Below are 23472 nucleotides of genomic sequence, written 5' to 3'. Positions count from 1 at the left end.
CTGATCCCGCTCCGCTCGCCGCTTTCCTTGACGTCTCCTCTCCAGCCAGAGCCACGCCCTGACCGTCCGGCGGCTGCGCTGGAGGCCGAGGGGCGGCCGGGCCGGGCACGGGGACGAGGACGGGGACGAGCCGTGCGGCTGGGTCCAGCTGGCCAGCGCCGGGGCCGACCACGCCGTCAAAGTGTTCAACGTGGACAGGCTGGCTCTGTAGCGCCCCCTCCTGGCTCGGCGGGACCGCCTGCACTCGGCGCCGAAGTCGGGGTGCGGGCCGCGGAGTTTCAGGACTTCACCGCGGACGACGGCAGAAGGCTACCGCACACAGCTGTCTGAAGACATTTCGATACTTTTGATAAGACTGACGGGAAACACCTCTAATGGAACGCCATTAGATGTTAGTCGTTTTTATTCGCCGTATCCACGCCCTTAATTTAAGACTCGGGCGACAAGTTGCCCCAAAGCCACTTGTTATTTTTCTTTTCAAAGACAAAGGACTCTGAACGGGAGCTCTTCAGGAGCAGGTCCTCCCAGCCCTGTCTGTTGCGTATCTCTCCATCCGTTTTTATATGTCGAATGTAATAAAGTATGTTGTATTTATCTGCAACAGAAACAAGCCTGTTTTTATTTGAGTGCAGTGGACCAGCGTCTTACAAGTCTTCTTATGCCTGGTATCGAATAATTTCAGCTCAACAGAGGGGTATGCAGTTGCCCAAAGGGTTGACCATAGAGGGAGGGGTTTTTTTATTCTGAAGTGATGGAAAGTTCTGGAATGTGCTTTGATCTCGGCAGATGTTGTCTGTGCTCTTCTACGTTCCAAGGACATTGCAGTGATGGGACTCGCCGGCACACAAATCTAATTAGTTATTACTTTAAGATGCCGTGTGAAAATCGTTCTAATAAAAGCCGCCTCTCGGCTGTGTACTTTAGACGTGCAATGCTATTTTCAGGTAGAAAGTGTGGTGCAAGCTGAAGGTGTAATGAAAAATGTGGCTGTATTAGGAAGCTGTAACCTTGCATTAAATGTAGATACTTTCATGGAAAAGAATGACATCGACCAAGTCATTACACAATATGGAGTCCCTCAAAGCCACAGAACTTCTTCCAGGCATAGTTTAGAGGATTTATGCTAAGTAATAAACCTTCCAAGACTTGCTAACAGTTCTGTAATTTAACTTTTTTTGCTGTCCAAATAGGCCCTTTTACTTCAGGGATGCTCAATGTTTTAGTTTCCTTGTGCATCGTATGCCCACGCAAAATGTCTTTAGAGTTTTTCCCCACTTGCTGTGCTACACTGAAAGGAAAAGGCTGAACATAAACTAGTCTTGTGAAAGGGAGCAGGATATTGCTGCATGGCAGGCTCTGGCTCTGTTGGGCTGTTTTGGCGGCCCGCGGGTTAGCGCACGCGAGCCAGGCAGGCAGGCAGGCGCGCGTGTGCGGAGAGCAGGCCTCTCGTCTCTCCTCGCGCTCCCCTGTTAGCGTGCTCCCGTGTTAGCGTCTCAAGGACAAGCCTTTCCGTTCGGCTCGCGTTCAGCGGCGCGAGTTATGACCGCGCAGCTGCCGTAAATCAGGGGGGATTGCGAATGGCTGCCGCGGACGCCTGGCATGTATACGGCCGCGGCTATCGGGTGGGCGTTTGCAGCTGTGCGCCGCGCGAAGGAACGCGGTCCGCATGTCAATTTGGAAACGTCAAGCTCCGGTCGTTTCGGTGCCGCTCGTGAACGTCTCGCACGCGAGGACGACGACGGATAAAATGCCTGCGTCCGTTTCTGCCGCTCTCTAATTACCTTATCTCGAAAAAGAGGCTTTATGGTCATTCAGACACATGTGGTACCTGTCTGTCAGAAATTATACCAGCGGTGTTGGCCTGCAGCACATTGACCTGAAACATTGACTTGAGCGTCCTGCTCCTCCTCGTTCTGTACGCGTGGGCATGCTTGACCGGCAGCGGCGTCGACTGACGCCGTCTCACCCTCTCAACCTCGTCCCGATCGGCAACCAGAAATCGGCTCGAGCGGCTCCGCGGTTGCGCCTAAACGCGGCGATTTCTGAGCATGCGACCCTGTTCTCTGCACAGTGGCCATACATCTCCATCGGCACAGGCGTCAGATCGGGGTGCTCTAAGATGGCTGGAGATCGCTTTGCCGGATTTGATTAGGGGGAGACACGGCCCTCTCTTCCTGGGCCCGTGTCTTGATTACCCTTCTCCCTCCGAAGGTCAGAGGCTCTTGCCTTGTTTAAACCCAGCTTTCTCCTGGGTGTGATCGGGCCAGTGTCCCCGCACTTGTGACCCCAGTGATACCTCAGCTTAATTCTAATGACTTTACGTAACTGACGAAATAACATGAGAAATTAGCAGTTCTGTTAGGCGCTACAGCAGGGATGTGACTGTATGACTGTGACTGTCCTGTCGTATCGTGCCTTCTGTCTTGGAGTTGAAGACTGAGCCGTCTATGGAGGGTGCATACTCTGCTGACTGTCGAAACTCACCTTACTCAGTCAGTGTCACTCATCCTATTCGTGCTTACTCATCTCAGTGATGCGTTTTATAAGCATTGGTCGCTAAATGGATTCGTTTGTTTTTTAAAGTGCACTTCTAATGCACTACTGTTTTCTCATGTTTTAGTGGGTGTCACTGCTTTCATGGAATTTCATATTAATGTATGCCAGTAATGTGCATTTGTGCCATCTAATGGTAAAAAAAAAGCACTGCCATTACATCGTGGGGAGCTAGTCTGCATGAGGGCCTAGCTTGTTGTGCAGACGTCTATTACACATGATTTCACGAAGGTACCAGGCAAGGGAGCTTATAATGCATTGAAACAATAAAATTGCTCTGATTTGGTCTTTGCATCAGTGTAAATTAACACACGAGTGCATGCGTGCGTGTGTGTAAATTGGTATTAAAACACGTGTGCATGCGTGCGTGTGTGTAAATTGGTATTAACACGTGTGCATGCGTGCGTGTGTGTAAATTGGTTTTGTGCAATATTAACCTTCTTGTTTTTGAAAACGGGACCATTGATTTCGGGGAAAACTCCGTGGACAGTGAAACCTGTCTGGCAGCTGACAGGATCACTGTGTAGTTCAGCTGATTTCACTAACCCCTCCCCACCAACCCTTACGGACAAGTCTGTAGTCCAAATACCACCTCCTCATTGCAGCCTCTGGCATCGTTCTTCCTCTGTCTCGCAGTCTTGTTAAATATTTGAAAGTGTAAAGAGAGGACTGAGTTTGCCTGCTATGAAGTTTCTTTCCCCAAAAGCCTGTTCCCTCATCTTTCATTATGAATTGTCTTCAGCACATACTGTACAACTGCTCAGTGTGACAGACTTATATACATGTAGACCTTGGATGCAACAATTTTGACATCTCACACTAAAGCCCAAATGAGAAGTTCCTTTACTCAGTGACTATCATCTGTTTAAAGCTCAAAATCACAGTAAAAAAAAAAAAAAAAAGAATTACCCCAAAAAAATGAAAACATTGAAACTTTTTCTTCAGTATTTTATTAGTAAAAACATATTTTTCAGGGGTGGGGAGAATTTATTAAAAATCGATCTCATGCAGTTTCAGGGTACAAGAAAATGAAATGTATGCGTTTTTGCTGTTGTGATTTTTTTTTGAACAATTCCACTCCATTATTGAAAGCTCCCGTGTGTGCACACAAACATTTGGAACACAGGTGGGGCACAGCCTCCTCCAGAATATACATTTCCTTTTATTTAAAAAAAAAAGAAAAAAATTAAAGGAAATACAAAATTAAAATATCCAAACCGTCTCTGTGAAGGGCACTCGCTTGCCAAGAGTAAAAAAAGGAAAAGAGGAAAAATAAAGGGGGGTAAGGGGAGAGAGAAAAAAAAAACTAAGATGGAATAGCAAATAGCTGCATATTATAAATGTATTAAACTGCACACAGTCATAATTCACTGACAGGCAACAGACATACACACTCACCTCCAACAATCCTATCATTTTTAGATTTAATAATTCATATTTTTCTTGCTATATTAGAATAATACTTCTAGAGAGAAATGTGTGTATACATTATATACAGGAATTGTCCATTCTGCGGGGAGATGACATGGCGTTGTTCATTGTTACTGAGTGGAACCAGGCAAAAGAAGGTGGACAGAGCGGACTCGTTTAGGAACTGCAGAAGGCGGTTTTGGATTCTGAATCCGCAACGGCGGGCGCGATTCTCCATCTCCCGTAAGTATCGCGAACGGAGTGCCTCGTGCGAAAACGTTAGCGCGCAACATCCTTCAGCTACGCAGGACAATTACAGTGGAGTTTCAGCTGTCCTCACAGAAAACAAAGCTCTCCTGCCCTTACATCGTACAAGCAACAGGGTTGAATTTTTAGATCTCATTTCTGGTACAACATACACATTCTCAACGTTAAAGGCGAAGTGTCAGCTTCACTGCAATGTTTATTGCCTGTTGAAATACGAACTCCCTCTACACGTGATATGTTGCACGAGTCATGCTGCTTTTAAAAGATTGTCGCTTGTGATAACCGTGACTCACGAAACGGAGCTTGTGTCTTTGTGCCTCACAGTCACAATGTGATATAGTCCTTTAACCCACAGTGTCTCAAATCTCTGAGTAAGATTTCACACAGTCTTTACAATGAAAGAAATAATGCCATATCCCTTATGGTTATACAGCCTCTATAATAATATATATTCTTTAGATATAAGTATTTAGAGTAAGAAGGCAAAGCATGATTTGTTACAATTCACAGTTCTTATTAATTGTTTAGGGAAAGTCAGATGTTTTCAAAGACCACTGAAGTGGAAATATTTTGAATACAGTAGGATTGTTACGCTGTTTCTTGGTTATAAAAATAGAAGTGAGTGAAAGAAGAAGGGGAATACTGTATGGCTGTCGTTAGGCCGTCATTTCTCTGGGGCAGAAATTATTTCAATATTGAAACCACATAATAGATTTTTTTTTAGACTTTATAGAAAACACATGTCATATATCCAAATGAACATTGAACTGAATTATAGTAATTTTCACTTTATTTGACCATGATCTGAAAAGTAAAGTAAGTCCATTACAGTGAGACACTTAAAAGTAGCGCATTGTAGTAAAATATAACTCACTGTCAACTGATGTAAATGTAGTTGTGATTCTGTGTGATATTCATATCATAGAACTCCATCACTAGCTCTACTATACATACATAGATACAGATACTGTATATAAGAATGAGTTGCACAGACGGGTTAAGATGTGGGAGCCTTGATGTTTGATCCATGACAAATATAATGGTCGTTAGTGGTGATAGATGTGTCACTTGACAAATGTATGCATCAAATTTTGTGAAAAAAAAAAAGTTTATGAAAAGATCACTAGGTAATGCATCAGATTTACATAGAGCAGTGTATTAGTACTGACAAGCCCTTTAACTGCCTGATACAGAATGAACAACGTTTAGCGATACTGAAAATGAAAAAGAACCAAATAAATTTTAAATGTAAATGTGGTACATCATTTAAGTTTCATTATTTGGCATTTTTATAAAGGGAAAAAGTTTCTACTTTTCCCAAAAATGTATGTTTAGGGGGTTGAATTTGGAAATTCACATTGTGGCTCATAAATAGCTCATAAAACGCTTTCAGTGTGAATTAGCAACTGCATTGTTTATGCTTCATGAGCAGTGGGGGAATTCCATTCAGAATAATTCCACCATCTTGGGTTTGGTTGTTTTCTGCTTATATACACAGCACGCTATTTTCATTTGTTATGTACATGTGTAGAATTCAGAACGACGTTTTCATAATGGTTCGTTGAGAACACGCAGACTGACTTGGTATGATGATTGCCTTAAGACAGCTGTGATTTATCACAATTGCAAAAGCAGAGGTAACTATGCGAACTGAACATTTTATTTCATGCCATGTGGAGAATTCCATTATACCAAAGATTCCATATGTTGTTGCCATCCAAGCGTCCACAAATTGACAAAAAAAACACTTTTTAGAAAGAGTTTTAGAAAGTTTTTCTTTCTGTTTGAAACGACTGTTGTCTGATTGGTGGAGATGGGGACCCTTTTGCTACGTTCGATGCATGACGAGGCAGACCAGCGGACATGTCCTAAAGCTTTTCCGTCTCCACCTGGACCTCCACTGATGCACCTGCCCTTGGCGACATTGGACTTCATAGGCTTTAAAACAGGCCACTTAAACCTGCGAACGTATGTCCCAATGCTAGAACATTCTAGAAAATTAAGGTAGGCTGTGAACAGATTTACAGATGTGTTGCAGATTAATTTTTTCCTGAAGATAGTATAACCAACGATCACGGGGTAGCTCATTAATGTAGAAGACAACAGGCTTAGCTAGGCTTTTTGAACTTAAAAAAATTAAGATTTTCATGTAATGTGTGCTGAGTTACATTACAGTCAGCTAATCATACTAGCTGATCAAGACTGTTTTCACACTTGTTCTGTGGTACAGTTAGTTAACAAGAAAAATGACAAGAGCTATGTCTACATCCCCATGTGCTACGTAACGTTTAAGACCAATGGGAAGCACAATCACTGTTGCCAAGTGCTGAGTGATCATCCTATAAGAACAGGCCTAATTTATCATGTACCTCTTTGGAAGTACATTGATAATTGTAACTTGATGAAGTGTTCCTGGCAGAAAAATGGCGATGAGTACTTGGGCAAGTACCTACAGCTATTTATTTACTTAGTTATTTAAATCGTATTCTTGTACAGCATATTACTGTACAAGCATATTTGCATGTGGAAACCCAAACACTGATCATACAACAAGTAATTGAAAATGTTCCCTTGAAATGTTTCCTTGGTTTTTTCTATTTTTTTCAATCCCATGGTGCTACAATTTTCCATGCTGGAAGCAACCAATTGAACTGATTTTGAAGTCAATCTATAATGGAATATACAGGAACTCCTATGTGAACAACAGAATCCCCATAGGATGGGCTTATGTTTTCAACACCTAGATGACTAGTGGACTGGTTCCGAACTTCAGTAATGGTTACAGAACTTGTCACACTAGCAGCTAAAGAATTATTAGTTTAGTCTGTGCACTTCAAAAGTCCTCTTTACTGACATCAGTGTTTGTTAGGCCTGAATGTTTCCTGCATGTTGTTTTGTTCTTGAAATTTTACAAAAAAATCATGCTTGTTTGGGAACGGTTGGAGTTAAAGAGTCGTAGTAGTACTGGCAATTTTCATATCAGTACATTTCCATGGCAGTTTAATAAAGCTGGGGGTCTAGAATTTTCCTGAACTGAGAAATATTTGTTGGGCCCTCTATTTTGAACTGATTCATTTTCAGTGTACATGCAACAAGCATATTGCAGGAAATGTGCTGTATTTGCCTTTCTTCTGGTCTTAAATCTGAAAGACTCTCAACTCGGTTATGTGCTGCCACACTCTTTACATTCTTGGCAAGTACAGCTTTAAAAATAACAAGAATAGTCAGTTCTGGAAAATTTCGATACTTTGCAGGTTTCCAAAAACAGCCAGTAAGTTTTCACCATTTTGCAAACTGATATGTCACATGAGCAAATGATTGTAAAGAAAAAATGACATTTTTTAAGGACGTGAACGGTGCAAATTCAGTGGAGAATATCAGCTGTGCATATTACCCTACCTGTTAAAGAATTGGCCCCTGGAGTCAGTCGACTTTGCTATTTAACGGCAATAATCTAAAATTACACTCACACGCCATGAGCCAACACTTTCCACACCACTGAAGACACTAAAAAATGCAAAGTAATATCACACAAACCAATTTGTTTTACATTTTTTTCATGTCTGCTTTAAGATTTTGAGTGACTTTTACCGCCTCCCAAATGTCCCTTTTGTAGCATACTCAAAGCTTACTCAAAAGCTTACCCAAAGTCAAAAAGTATGGTATTTACATGGTTGCCACGGTTACTTCTGTGAATCCTAAGGGTGGTTGCGGAAACTCCTCTGGCGTCCTTAGCGAAAATCCAGCGGTCTTGCAGCGAAACATCCATTTTTGACGAGTTCACAAACGTTCAAGTCTGCGACAAAGAAAAAAAAACCGACAACAAAAAAAAAAACCCTTTGAAGCAGATAAGGCTACAGGTCACGTTGGGTCCACTGCTGCCCATCCTCTGCAGTTTGTTTGTGTTGGGGACGGGTGGTGGTGGTGGGGGGGGGGGGGGGGTTGGGGTTGAAGGGTTGCAAGTGAGTCGGGGACCCCCTCCCCCCCTCACCCGACACGTGGGTCAGTCCCTGTCTGACGGAGGGGCGTGCGATGAGAGCGTTAGGGATTGTCCTGTTGCGCTGCCTACAACCGCAGTCCTTGTTTTTGTTTTTTTTTTTTTGTTTTTTTTTTTTTAAAAAGGGCTCGGGTGTGTCCTGGGCGTCTTCCTTCCTTCCTCACAGGCCGGAAACCATGACCCGGTAGGACGGGGGCATGTGTCTGTGCCGGGGGCTGGAGCCGGGGCTGGCTGTGGGACTGGCGCAGCTGGCGTCCACCCCCCCTATGGAGGGCAGGTAGGCGTGGTGCAAAATGGGCAGCTGTAAGGACAGTCTGCGCTGTATGCTGCGGACGAGAGCACACACAACAGTATGTGAGCAGGGCCGAGCCGGTCCCACCTGCGATCTCCTCTCATATGTACTCACCTGTACCGATAGCTTCTCAACTCTAACTTAACTATAGATCTCCTCTCATATGTACTCACCTGTACCGATAGCTTCTCAACTCTAACTAAACTATAGATCTCCTCTCATATGTACTCCCCTGTACCGATAGCTTCTCAACTCTAACTAAACTATAGATCTCCTCTCATATGTACTCACCTGTACCGATAGCTTCTCAACTCTAACTAAACTATAGATCTCCTCTCATATGTACTCACCTGTACCGATAGCTTCTCAACTCTAACTAAACTATAGATCTCATCGCATATGTACTCACCTGTACCAATAGCTACTCAACTCTAACTAAACTACAGATCTCCTCTCATATGTACTCATTTGTATCTAACCCAATTATTTTCCTCAGGAATGTACCTTTCTCTGCCCTTGCTGCTGTCAGAGACCCCCCCCCCCCTTGGAAAAAAGACACTTTACCTAGTACTTTGTGGTAGCTTGACTGTAACAACATAAAACAACAATTGCATATGAAAACTAAGCCTAGTCCCTTATTTTGTTATATAAACTTTTTTTTTTTTTTTTGGTGAAAGTCGACATACACATTTAGGGTGACAGCTTAGCTCGACCAGCCGCAGCTGTCTACATCCAATCAGAGGCTTTATCTCAGGATTTCAGCATCCTGCTCCCTTAGGTCAGGAAGCAGAGACGGTCACACTGCTCACACTGAGGATTGCAGTCACATGTTCGAGTGCTGGCCAATGAGCTTGCCCTGGGGGCCAATGGCACACGGACACGGGACACTAAGGAACTGTAGTCTACTAGTAGCGTGTGACTTTGGGGGATCCAGCACATTTCACGCTTCCGCCCGGGTGTGTGTGTGTGTGGGTGTGTCACAGCTCCCGCGGCAGCTACAAGAGCGACAAATTTCAAGCCAATTACACAACCCATTGCTTGTAACATGAAAGAGAAAAAAAAAAAACAGAACAGCCTTGATGGGAGAACCTAACTCAAAAGCGACTAGAAGAAAAAAAAAGAAAAATGTCAGGCGCCGTTTGGTTTGTGATAACCTGTGATAACACGTCAAAGCCCTTCCTTGATAGCATTCGCTTTTTTATCAAAATCAGTTCTTTCACTTGCTAGCCTGAACCCCCACCCCCAACACACACACACACACACACACCACCACACACACGCACCTAAAAACCCACTTACTCACCCTCATGATGAAGTGTCTGCAGAGGGGAGTGGTATAAAAATAGACATTGTGAAAGAATGGCTGTAATAACTAGCAGTCAGCTTCTCTAGCTGGAAATAGCTGTGGAGGGCCGACGGTCCGGGCGACGTGAGCCGCATAGTGACGAGGACGGGCTCAGCCAATCGATCGCCAGCACGCTCTCTCAGCCTGCCTGCGCTCTCGAATGCTGCCGCTCCTCTCCGCGACATCAAATATTCATGCGGCGGGAATGGCTCTGGGTGTTCCTCCACTCGGCCCTGTTTAATCTCAGCCCCCGCTTTCGACGGTTTCCATAGATCACAAGTTACACGAGCCTCCCTCGCCATCGCTGGCCGAACCGGAGCACGTTTCCCGGCGACGTGGGAAACGCCCTTCCGCTAACGCAGGCTTTCCCCCACGCCGGCGGGCGGAAGGCCTGACGCGAGGCCTAGCGTCTCGTCAGACTGTGTCAGAGCTGACCCAAACGCCTTGGCGTTTATGGGTGGGAGTTGTTAAGATGAGAAATTTTCCATGTGTATATCCACAGAAATTATATGTATTCCTCTTAAAGGGAAATAACCTACCATATAAATCAGGTGAACGAGATGGTCCAGTTAATACTTGTAATCAAATCAGCAGTAATCAGTATTTCATTAATTTTCTTTTTTCCTAGAAAATAGTCGAACAATACATCTCATTTTCTGTGACCCCTATCTTTGGCTTCTTATGCAAATCATTTGATTTTGACCTTTTTTTCTCCGAAACTGTTGATGCTGCTCATTATTTTCATTAACAATAGTGCTAAGACAAGCACTTTTGTGTAATTTGATGGTATTTCAAGTATTTCTTTTAACAATGGGAAGTGTGGGTAGTTTCTGTTAGCCACAATAGGAAGCTTGATTAGACATGATTGCTTGCACAGATCTGTTCAATTGACTGGCCAGCCCATAATTACGAGGCTCATATCCCTGCAGTTCTACTGTATGTGTTTCTTTTAAATTCCTATATGGTTCCCTCACTCATAGGGGCATGTGATGGCAGGAGGGGAGGGTAGGGCTGCATCTCATTGGCCCGCAGTCAGAGCCCTTCTGCTGTCGTCCAAAGCCTGAGGGCCTTGAGGACCACAGACATACTGCCATGCACAGCTGAGGCTGACTGGTAATTAGCCCAGCTGTTGCTTGTTGCCCTCACCAAGCTTGACTATAAGCACACCGCCAGCTGTGCCTTGAGAGAGACTTTCATGGGCAAAGGTGCCCAGGACTCATGTGTATTTTTTACTGTATTCCGCCCACCCACTTTTTAAAAAATGGTTTTCCAATCTCAGAGACGGTTTCCTCAGTGTCTTGTTCAGAAAATAAATACAACGGTCCAATCTGGACTTGTGAAAGTGTGAAAGTTGGGCTGTGTGAAGCGCTTACTGTTCTGGTGAGTTAATGTCCTCCAGGGGACCCCTGTTTATCCTGGATGGGTCCACCGAGCCCCACTGCGCCTGGGGTTTCTGCTCCAAGTGGTTTTTCAAGATAGATTTTTCTCCCTCTGCAAATACAAGGCAAGGACATTGACAGTAACTTTTTCAACAAATCACTACAATTTCTAGTAACCAATGAACATTTGCTCCATGTCACAGTGAGATGAAAATGTGAAGGATGCATGCAAAACAATGACAGAAAACAGCCTTATCTGCTTCTCAAATAACACCTGGATTGCTTATAGATGATCCCCTTTTCTACAGATACTTCACAGGTTGCCCCAGATTTTAGCCTAAAATCTGTACTCACTTTAGCATAAAATTAAAGATCAGAAAAACTTTTGTTTATCGTGGCTCCCTGGAAAACTTCTACAGCAATATCCAAGAGAAGAATGGCCCAGAGGGTTAACACAGAACACAACATTCAAAGCTGTACTGTGAATCTGAAATTAGCTTTTTGAAATACGACAGGATAGATCAATATATTTCCTTAAAACATGGTTGACTCCCTCTGCAAATGCTAGGTTAGAGCGGCAGCTGGTCTGGCCATGAAATATTTATATTTACTTCTGCTAATAATCCTATTTGGCAAAGAAAGTCACTAAACCCTGTTTAAATATGGCATCAAGCAAGGCACTAAATCTCACTTTGTTCCTGCTTTTAATATCATACAGCTCAATTTTACTTGTATGTTCATAAACACAATTATATAAAAAGGTAGTATTTTCTTTCAGTAGATAATCGTGATAATTCTCTAAAACTATAATAATAATAATAATAATAATAATAATTATTATTATTATTATATTATTATTATTCGTAGTAGTAGTAGTAGTAGTAGTTGTAGTAGTAGGTTGTGATTTTATTTATTTATTATTTTTAAAATTTTGGCAGTTGTATCTGAACAGAATCACAATGTAGGTTAATAAATTTCCAACACTTAGTAAACATTACAAATTCTAATAAGTGAAGCCCGCCCTCAGAGTCTACTTATTTACATACATTTACATGGCAGGCACAAAATAATGCGGAGCTGCATGTGTGATGGCTTGTATTCATGAATAGTGATGAGCGGCGACTCTGCCTCTCGTTTGGGCTCCGATTCGACTTGCCGTAACTGCCTGTGGAATCGCTGTGGCAGCCAATCACTCTTGATTCCTAACGTGAGGCAGGCCTTCCTGTTCATGAATATTCATAGCACATATATTGAGAGCCATCTTTGTCAGTGCTGTGCAGAGGAGGGAATGCAGATTGCATCTCGTTGAATATAAATAATATTTCTGATCTTCGCTTAATGCCGGCTATATCCTGAAGGGGATTTCAGGCACACTTGTTACTTCAGCAGTGAAACCCCAGTTCATGTCATCCAGCGGGTTCGTACCAATGTTGTTTTCATGTTGGAAGCAATGGGGAGAGCTTCTGGTATTCCAAACGATTGATTCTCCCTGATGCATCCCACTGCTGACACCAGTCAGCGCCACTGGTGAGCTGCTTGACTGTGGCAGGTGTTAATGCCTGGCTTAGCTTCGGTGTGGATCAGTTTATCCAGACAGCTCGTATTGACTGCCGGCTGAGAGGAAGACAAATGGCCGAAGTGCTGGGGATTGATTGTCCCCAGCTTTGCCCAGGCCGCTTTTCATGATGTGACTTTTTTTGGCCTGTCCATCATTTTGCTCCCTACACTGGGGAAGTTCATTTTTAAATAAATGTTAAATAAATAAATAAATAAATAAATAAATAAATAAAATGTGTTTTGTTTTTAACAGAGATCCAAAGATTTATCTAAGCAGCCACCCGTTGGAATAGTTGATTTTATGATTGTATTACAGTAGATCTAAGTGTCATTTACATGTAACACAGCATTTTCAGCCTCATCGATCGCATCAACATTTGATGTAATGTCGTGGCAGCTCACAGTGAGCAGTGAATTGGTCACCCTGATCAGCCAAATACACATACGCACTCATCAGATTGACCTCCTTCAAGCAAGCCAACTTCCTGGTTTCTCAGCTCTGACATTGATCGTCCTTTTGAATCACCCAGCAGTGCTCCAAGCAGTGCTATATATATTATGAGCACAAATGAGCACAAAACTTTCCAGTGTGTCTCTCAGTCTGAGCTGTGCGTTACATTACATCAAACTAAGCTGTGCTCAACCCCTTCAGTGAGTCTCTCGCTTGGCTACTTAATGCCCGATTTATATCTCCAGAATGCTCTCATATCATGTGAACGCGAGATGACATGACCATGCAACTTAAATAGCACCTGAGGGCCAGAGCAAACATCCAGTACTGAGTGTTCTATTAATTATTATTATTATTATTATTATTATTATTGATAACAATAATGACAATAATAATAATAATAAATATTATTTTAATATGTATCTGATGTCACAAAGGAAAAAATATGTTATTAGAATGATGAGCAAGATGAGGGTTTGGTGTCTACTGTTTTCTCATAACAATACAATATTCACTTTTTTGTTCAAGCCAGTTAGAGTACTTGCCTGCTATCTGTATACTGTATTTTCAGCTTACAGTATCAATAAGAAAAATCAGACGCCTCTGATGTTCTACTATAGATGGCTGTGTGAGTACAGCAACCTGGCTGTTCTGTTTTGTCTTTCTCTGAGCGAAAATTCCCTGCAAGGGCAATGCTGTACACTGTGCCTTCTCTCTGAAATCTATTATACATGTTACTGTAGGTGTGCCAGTTTGCACTAAAAAGGAAACTTTAAAAAAGACCCAAGCTGTTGCAGCAGTGATGCTGTTGAGTAGGTGCATGCCCAAGGACATCTTTGAAACCTTTTAAAAGAAAATGATCTGGAAATGAATGTACAAACTTGTGGCCAGATCGTCAAATGCAAATACGGGCTCTTTTTTGTTTCTGTGAAGCTATCACTTGCTGCATTTAGAAAATGACTTCCTCGCCTAGGATGGTTTGGCGTCATTATATTACATAACAGTACCAAGTGGCGCTTAGGATGTTATCCTTCACAGTTGTTAAATCATCCAAAAAATATAATAGCTTCTTCCTTGCCCCAAAGCCATTAATTTCACCCAGTTTCATTCCTGTCTGATGATAAAAACTTCAGTTATCCTGTTTGCACAGAGACAGACACATACACACTGAATTATGCACACACACGCATGCACGCACGCACGCATGCACGCACACACGCACACACACACACACACATGCAGACACAGTCATCACATAAACATCAGCTTACATTGCACAGGTTACATCACACTCATGATGTAAAACAGGTGCAAACACCATAGTGGTATTTTTTTCCTCACTATATTAAATGTGACATACAGATATTCCAGCAGGCACCAGATATATACTGTATGTTTGTCTGCTAACCCATTACTCATATTCTGTCCATATTGTGATGTGTCTCAGTCCATTGTGATGAAGTATCATAACTGCAAGGTGTGAGCTGGGCAGACATACCATTATATATATATATATATATATACAGTCACATGTACGAAAAGAGGAACCCTCTAATGCACCCAGGTTGTACAGAATACAGTAAGCAAACTACTCGTAAGTTTAAAAGAGTCAACTTTCTGTACGCTGCTATGTGTTCTGTATGTGTGCTTTATTTGTTATCATAGCCTGCCACTACACTTTGCCTAATTAAAATCCCACCACAAGTTCCAGGTTGCTCTTTATAGAAGTCCATCCATCCGTCATTTTCTAACTTACTTATTCCTTGTCAGGGTCACAGGGGGGCTGGAACCTTTCCCAGCATGGCTGCACCCTCTACCATTTACCTAACCTGCATGTCTTCGGACTGTGGGAGGAAACTGGAGTACCTGGAGGAAATTCATGTGAACGTGGGGAGAACATGCAAACTCCACACAGAAAGGTCACTGTCGGAATTTGAACCCGGCACCTTCTGTGAGGTGACAGTGCTATCCACTGCACCGCCATGCTGCCCCAGTATACACAGAGTAAACTGTCAAAAACAGACATGCTCAGTGGCAGAGGAGGGAAATCCAGGTTTAGAAAGCAAGAGTCCCCTTGGGTATTTTGTTCCAATCGCCCATAGTTTTGCTAATTAGCACAATTCTTCAGCCAGGAGGTAGAACTAATTAGTGAAATGAGCTGGCTGAGTTCATGGGTGGAAGAAACACATGGTAGGACTTTTACTTTCTGACCTCTGGAACCTCGAGCTCTACTAAGTGGGCTGCCCTCTATTGGCCGGGTGGGTGACTCGCAGGAAGGTCCCTTGCTAAGAACTTCCCCAATGTTGACATGGCTTCTCTACTCCTCCCTTCTTGGCTCTCCCTCCCCAAGTCAACATATGAATCAGAGATGGTGAGCAAATGCATACAGCTATCACCATCTGGATGAATTCTGGAAAATTTACATAAGAGGACGCACGCAGAACTATCAAATATACCAAGACAGACATAGCTTGAGTTTTAATCATGATTTTATTCAGGTGCCCCTCTATATTATTATGATAGAAAAATAAATTGACAAAAGTTTTCCTCCCGCATGGAAATACTGACCAGTATTAACATCAAAGCTAGTTAGTCATCATTTTATATACACTTCTCATAATGATTGTGTAATGCAATTATTAATGATTCTTACGCATGAATAACTTTAAAGAATTAATGGCCACGAGGGGGAGGTGAAGGAGGAAAGTCGATTCAAGACACTGAAAAATGAGGGCAAACCGCTCTGCGCAGGAGCGTTACTGAATCAGTCACCAGCGAGCAGCAGAGAGTTACCAGATCAATTACCCCCCTCTCACAGTCACTGGAGAAACTGCAACCAACTCAAGACAGCACTCAAATGTAATGTAATGTAATGAGTGGAGACTGAAAGGACTAGTAACCGCACATTACAGGATGTGCTGAAGACCATAACCACATCAGAGTCGGGTGTACTGTACCAGCGAGGGGGCGAGCGCTGTGATGTCAGGGTCTCACCTTTTCCGTCCGTAAAGTTGCGTATGCTGAGGATGTTGTTGAGGTCCTGGTAGTGGTTTTGCTTGATGTAGGGCGTCTTCTCTGGGGTGTCCTGAAGCTGCATGGTTACTTCCTCCAGCTCCTTGTCAAGCTGCACGTAGACAGGAGGTGAAAAGTCAGTGTCAGTCTTAATAAGGCAGAAACCAGGGCAGAGTCAGTGAAGACCCTCTACACCAGTGTTTCTCAACCCTGGTCCTGGGGACCCACTGCCCTGCATGTTTTAGATGTCTCCCTACTCCAACACACCTGATACAAATGAATGGGTCGTTATCAGGCTTCTGCAGAGCTTGATGATGACCCATTCATTTGAATCAGGTGTGTTGGAGCAGGGAAACATCTAAAACATGCAGGGCAGTGGGTCCTCAGGACCAGGGTTGAGAAACACTGCTCTACACTAGAACGGGTGAGCCAAAAAGCCAGGCTCAAGCCTCGACCATGCTGTCCGTCACCAATAGTCAACAACAACGGGATGTATTCAGCCTCCTATAATGTAATCTCATTGGATGAGCGAGGGTGATCTTGCAAGGGTGCGTTAGCAAGTTGGCCAGAATTCCTAGGGACACTGCTGCACTAGTTCCCCTCAACAAACTGTCAGAGGCCCCCAGGTTACCAGCTGTTGTCAATGACAGTTATGCTTCTCCTCCAGTCAGAACTGTATCTTCTGAGGTTCTGTGTGACTTATATTGGGCAAAATAGCCACTGGGTCTGCATGAGTGAGGGTGTTGGAGGAGTGCACGCGATTCAGCTGCAGTGCTTCTGTACGTTCGCAGGCGTGGGTGGACAGGCGTGACTGGAGAGATACAATGGAAAATTCCATTCCAAATTTCTACATTAGTGAGGCAGAAGGAAGGAAATCAGGGCAGGCCAGACAGGAACATCACCGAATTGCCTCTAAGAAAACAGACTCTGCTCCGCGGCACGGGAGCCACATCATACCCATCTCCCCCCCTCAAAATGTTCATTATAATGAAGCCTCTATCCAGGCTGTGTACTGGCCATTTCTTTCCTTCTTCCACAACTTCAATAGCAGATAATGATCTTTTCATACCTGGCAACAAAAAGGCACCTAGAGCGGTTTGATGGAAAAATATCCATCACATTACCAGTCAGAACAAAACAGTAATTTGTGATAAATAAATGTTTGGAAAATGGGCATAAATTAGATAAAAATATACAGGCATAGAAAAACTGTGTGGCCGAATCATAGTGGTGGGGATGTCCAAAAATCTCTTTTAAAAAGAGAATGTTTCCGGATCCATACCCTGCAATGTCTTTATCCTAATGGTATTAATGAGGAGTGCAAACTGATTATCTCTTTGTAATTCACTAATATCCATGATTGTTAGGATCCATTGTCTGTGGCTATCCATTGAACGACCATAAGCCTGATTTTATGTGGAAAACACTAGGGCTGGATTTTGTTCTTTGATAGTTTTTATGCATTTATATTTTCCAATTGTGTCTTGCCTGCCTTGTGACCCTTATAGCCTATTGATTGCATGGTGCTTACACAGTGATGGCCTCATAATGGAGATTCCCCCAGGCGACCGCGTACACCTGAACTGCATTAAGCTGTGCCAATTTAGAGCGAGCACACCCCAATGCACAGACACTGATGAAGGTTTCAGGCCTGTGCCACACCGCTAACCTCACGTGTGCGTGACGGCTACCTCGCTGAACTGCTGCGGCTCGCACGCATGCCTGTGTCCACACTGCCAGCGTTGCTGCTGCGGCGCTGCTACTGCCAGCCCTATCTTTCTGCATTGAGTTTGCCTTTGATAATGGCCAACGATAATAGAATGTTTGATTTAATTTCATTACAAATTTAATTTATGTTTAGTTTAGACAGAAAAAGGTTAAGAAGCGTGTGCTCAATTGTAAAAAAAAAATGTAAATATTTTTTTCATCTCTGTGACATATTCAGATATAGCCTAGACATTGAAACTATAGTGAAAGGTGTCAGTTATGTAATGTTGCTGGTATGATGTCAATATGACTTTCAGCAGATCTTTTCACTGTCTATTTTTGCTGATAACCGCGAGCCTCACGCATGAAAAATAGGCTCCACGCCGAAACTCCAGATGATGCGCCGCTGCAGCGAGGCTCGAGCCGCACCTCAGACGCGCGTCTCACGCAGGCTGTGTGGCTGCTCTAACCTGCTAACATGGGCGCCGAAATGAAAAGCAAGAGGTTCCGCGACCGTCACGCACACGTGAGGTAAGCGCTGTGGCACAGGCTTTAGGCCGAAAAAAGTTTTGTCTGTCTGCAGACTTGGTCATAAATAGTCCATTCCATCAAAAAAAAGCATGATGCATCTTTCCTATGTTGCAAATACACATCAAAAAAGAAAGCCCTTTTCAGGTTGTTAGATGATACTCCAGCGTTGTTTATGGGTTTATGTGATTTTGGGAACTTGGACCTCCTCAGGACTAAAACGCAGGCACACACACACACACACACACACACACGCATGGCGATCGCCGGACCCCCTCAGGACTGAAACGCAGGCACACACACACACACACACACGGCGATCGCCGGACCCCCTCAGGACTGAAACGCAGGCACACACACACACACACACACACACACGCATGCAGATCGCTGGACCTCCTCAGGACTGAAACGCAGGCACACACACACACACACACACACACTCACACACACACACGCATGGTGATCGCTGGACTGGACGCCGCTGAGCGGATCTCACCTCCGTTATCCGCATCCTCAGTCGATGGTTGTCGGTCTGCAGGCCGTCCAGCCGGGACGTGTTAGTCTGGTTGACGCTGGTCACTGAGGTGGACGTCTTGGAGTCCTCCTTCTTTTGGTTCTGCGTGAACTTTAACCTCCTGTTCTGAGTGGCTGCATCGGGATTTGTCCTCATGGTTATGAACTGTGAACATTAAAATTAGGACTTAACCCACTTGATATTTATTGAGTATATTAGGGGGGTATTTACATCTGCACTGTTTGTTAAAGTAAATCATTTGTGAGACTACCCACAGTGTATAGCAGTGGATGTGTAACAGGTTTTTGGTGAGCAATGCTACCAGTACTAGCCTGAAATAAAATGCATATGAGATTTTTTAAATAATATTGCAATTACCAAATGTTCCCTGTATGTCAAACCAGGCATTAATGAGAATGAACTCAATGTTACATAAAGCTTAAAATCAGCAACAAATAGCAAATAAAGTATTGTCACATATTACACATAAAACAAGGAATTCAATTTGATCATTGTTTATGACCACTGCCAATCAAATTTAAAATATAACCAAAAAAAAATCTGCATAATGTCAATTCAAAATTTCAAACCACATAATGGTACTGCCACTCAAATTCACATTAAAACAAAAACTTCACAAATACACTCAATGTCATACAGAAAATTCTTAATAACATTGAATTTGTAAAGTTTCAAACCTCGTGGACACATATGTTTACTTGACCAGTCAAAATCTGTGAAGAACTATCCAATGACTTAAATCCCTATCACTCTGATATCACTCTGAAGATGTCAATTGAACAGCTAAGACACTTACAGCTAAACGTTGAGCATCAAATCTAAGTATAGTTTTTCCATAGCACCATAGTATTTGTGGAACATCAGTTTTTTCAGGGAGTGTACAACTTATCATTCTTGTTCATAAAGGAAAAAAGTTATGGTTTCTTACAATGTTTAATCCTACGTAAAAGTATAACTATTACTTAACTGTGTTGCTTTTAGTTAATTATCATTTAACTGTTGTTTAAATGTAATTCTGTCTCCTATGTTTGTTGCTGTCATTTAAATGTGTTGTCCTTTAAAATGAAGTTACTTAAATGTCAGTGACTGTATTTTAAATGTGTTGCTGCTATTTAAATTGGCCACTTGCTGCTACATTCACGCCAGCTTTATGTAATGACATACCGTGTACCGCACATGCACTCATGGGCCCACACACGCAGCACGGTAACGGGAGAGGCAGCGCCCCACTCACTTTTGGCACGAACACCAAGCACAGGGTGATGGTGCTGCAGAAGATGATGACCAGGGCCACGATGCAGAACTGCACGTTGGGCTGGTCCCGGGTGAGGAAGGAGACGGCGGCCCCGATGATGCACATGATCCCCACGTTGTAGACGCTCATCCCGATGTACTTGCTGTCGTTCAGCGCCGGGATGCTAACGTTGCGCGTCTCCCAGGCCAGGAAGCACCCAAACAGCTGCGGGGAAGGAGGAGGAACGTTAGCTCCTGGGCAGGAGGAGAGGATGCAGGTGGGTTGGTATGGGGGGAGTGGGGTAGCAGTTGGGACTCTTTGGACACCCAAACAGCTGCGGGGAAGGAGGAGGAACGTTAGCGACAACTGAAGACTCACCTCTTCAGGCTGCACCTCTCCCCATCCCTCCCTACCTCCCTGTAATCTCCTAATTGGCTGTAAGCTTAGGGTTGTAACTAGGTAGCTGTTTCGTAGTTGACTTAGTTAATGCACTCGTCTTAACTGCTGCTTGTGTTTTTGCATAGACTGCGTTGTTGCCGTTCTTGTTTGTGTTAGCGTTAATCAGTTTAACCTACAGGGTCCAAGTTGAACTATGCGGTTGTTCCCTGCACTTGGAACGGTACTTCTCTCTAGGGTTTTCGACACACGTGTTCCTGGTTATGGTTATACATTTTGTTGTCTGTCGCTCTGGCTAAGAGTGTCTGCCAAATGCCTGTAATGTAATGTAATGTAATGTTAGCTCCCAGGCAGGAGGAGAGGATGCAGTGACGCCAGTGTGTTTTCACAGCTATTTCAGAAATCCAGTCAGGATGTATTGTATTAACCTGGTGATCTGCCGGGTTTACAATGGTGGGTATTTGGGCATTACAGGATTGCATGGCCATAGGAAATAGATACAACCAGACAGATAAAATGTAATTTTTTGAAGACCAAAATACACACTCACAACCTCTGGAGGCATGATGGTACTGTACGAGCTGCTTTGGAGTTACTAGAAGAGTATCTTCTTGCTTGCTTTTTACAAAGTTTAGAGTGGCCTGATATCCACCTTTGTAAAGCTATCTAGGCAAAAACTGTCTTGGCCAAATGAAGACATAAATTAATCTGAAATAATATTTTAAAATATATCCAGTAAGTGAACTGTCCCATTAAGTCAATGCTGAACAAGAGTTTAAGTTAAGTAGGTGCTAAATGTATTGTGTTACAGCTTAAATAATTCCTGGAGTCGATTTTTCGCTCAATATATTGCTGAGAATGCATGTTAAATATAGGATTGTGGCCAATGTACAGATTGAAGCGGGGGGATGGGGGGGGGTGGGGGGGTGGGAGGGGGTATGGGGGGAGCGGGGTAGCAGTTGGGACGCTATGGACTCTATCTAACACTCTGAAGCGTCTTCGCTTGTTTCAGTAACAGCCCCCCCCAGCTGTTAGGGGATAGTGGCTATCCAATAAAGAGATGGCTGATGACAGCTTATATAATGCCTACAACATTGGGTGAATCGAAAACTCACAAGAACACGCACTGTAATAGAGAGGAGCGGTGAAAATGCACTTCAGATAATTGGATAAGTCAGGTGGAACATTACAATACAGCCTTCAAAAAACAAAGATTAATTCAAATTCCACCATTTTTTACACTATTTCTTAACCTTTTATAGACTATTTTCTTTAACCTTTGGGGAACCTTTGAGTCACTCAAAGGTCAATGTTAGGACCAGTTTTTTTTTACCATTTATATTAATGGCACTGGCTCCACTGTGAACCACTGTAAATGGCATTTCTATGACGATGACCCTGGTTATTTATGTGCCACCTCGGTAAGCTAGGCTATAAATGGCTGCTTTTGATGCAATACCCAACTCATTTTAAACCTGAAATTGGCCCTGAATGCTAAGAATCCTTGTTCACAAGTAAGGATTTTGTGTAGGTATTTATTGATGTATTATTTATCAGACTAACTCTCAAAACTCGCTTTTTTGGCTCTGTACTCCAGCACATTGGATTTGAAATGAAAAATGAATATGAGGTTAATGCAGACTGTCAGCTTTAATTTAAGGGCATTTACATGCATATAAACCACATACAGCTGGCCAAGAAACAGCTGAGTGGCTAATTGTCCAGTTATTTATGGTCCCCCAAAATGGAGGGACTATGTATAAAAAGGGCTGAAATTTCTTCACGGTTCCCCTGATATGGATGTAACTATCCACAAATTAAAGAACAACTTAAAGAAGAAAACCAGTCTGCACTTTACATACATTTGCATCATTTCATTTCAAATCCAATTTCCTGGAGGAAAACTACATACAGACTGCACTGTATATAGACATAAAGTGTTGGTAGCCAATTTTAATCCCTGTTTTAAAATGGAAATATTTGTTGATCTGGTGATCAGAGTCCTTTAAATGTGTTGGGTCTTAAATGTTCTAGAATTGTTTTTTTTTAATGTTACTTTGTGGAAGTTTATGGAATAATTTTTAATTGCATTATTTTGTACCCACATGCCTGGAGTTGCTTTTTTTTGAGATGACATCAATTAGAATTTGAAATTAACCCTAAAATTAATTGCGGAGGGCAGGGCAGAGCTTAATAAGTTCTTAACAAAATGTTATTTACAAAAAAGAATTATCATTAAAAATTTCACATGCTTTAATGCACATTTTCAATTCATCAATATACAGTACAGAGTATCTGTAGTATAGCAGCTCCCACCATTGTAAATTTTATAGAAATATAATTAAAATATTATTACATATAGGATAAAATACAGACTTATGGCCTTGGCTTTCACAAATGTTTGTTGGTACTCTACTGATTTTTTGTTTACATACTTTGGTATTGGTACACTGATTTTCAAATTTTATAAGAGCAAGGGCAAATGTGCTTGCATAATTCATGTTAAAGAGTTTCATATGATATGACATACACTGGAACATGAATGACAGGATAATGCAGGAATACGGATTACTTAGTGTGATAAATAATTATGAAGTGTGTGTGTGTTAGCGACAAAACTTGTTAATGACATGGGGAAACATTTTAAATGACACATGCTGAATGTGAGAGAACTGGCCTGCGTTAATGCACCAATGAGCGGGCGCACCAGAGAGCCCTGGGAAAATGAGTCAGCGCACTCGGGCGGAATGTTCCAGAGAGCGTCGCTTCCAGATGTACGTGTTCCAGGTTATTTTCCACTCAGGCA

General features: G+C 42.8%; 2 protein-coding genes across 3 annotated transcripts in view; one reads left to right on the top strand and one right to left on the bottom strand.

The window, feature by feature from the left end:
* Positions 1-607, top strand: part of elp2 (elongator acetyltransferase complex subunit 2) — a 29843-nt gene extending 29236 nt beyond the window's left edge. For both annotated transcript variants that reach the window (XM_035430701.1, XM_035430700.1), the window contains exon 22: positions 46-607. In XM_035430701.1, the coding sequence (XP_035286592.1) occupies positions 46-211 (166 nt within the window). In that variant the 3' untranslated portion in view covers positions 212-607. The remainder of the gene's footprint in view (positions 1-45) is intronic.
* Positions 608-8286: 7679 nt separating this feature from the next.
* The window catches only part of gabbr2 (gamma-aminobutyric acid (GABA) B receptor, 2), a 211634-nt gene continuing 196448 nt past the window's right edge, over positions 8287-23472 (bottom strand). The window contains exons 15-19 of the mRNA XM_035430498.1: positions 20271-20495; positions 18998-19180; positions 16246-16375; positions 11238-11355; positions 8287-8553 (exon numbers count right to left, since the gene is read on the bottom strand). Of these exons, the coding sequence (XP_035286389.1) occupies positions 8388-8553; positions 11238-11355; positions 16246-16375; positions 18998-19180; positions 20271-20495 (822 nt within the window). The 3' untranslated portion in view covers positions 8287-8387. The remainder of the gene's footprint in view (positions 8554-11237; positions 11356-16245; positions 16376-18997; positions 19181-20270; positions 20496-23472) is intronic.

This window comes from Anguilla anguilla, chromosome 8 (assembly GCF_013347855.1).
Source record: "Anguilla anguilla isolate fAngAng1 chromosome 8, fAngAng1.pri, whole genome shotgun sequence".
Classification (NCBI taxonomy): Eukaryota; Metazoa; Chordata; class Actinopteri; order Anguilliformes; family Anguillidae; genus Anguilla; species Anguilla anguilla.
The sequence above is the reverse complement of the archived record's forward strand: the minus strand, read 5'-3'. Positions and strand labels throughout refer to the sequence as shown.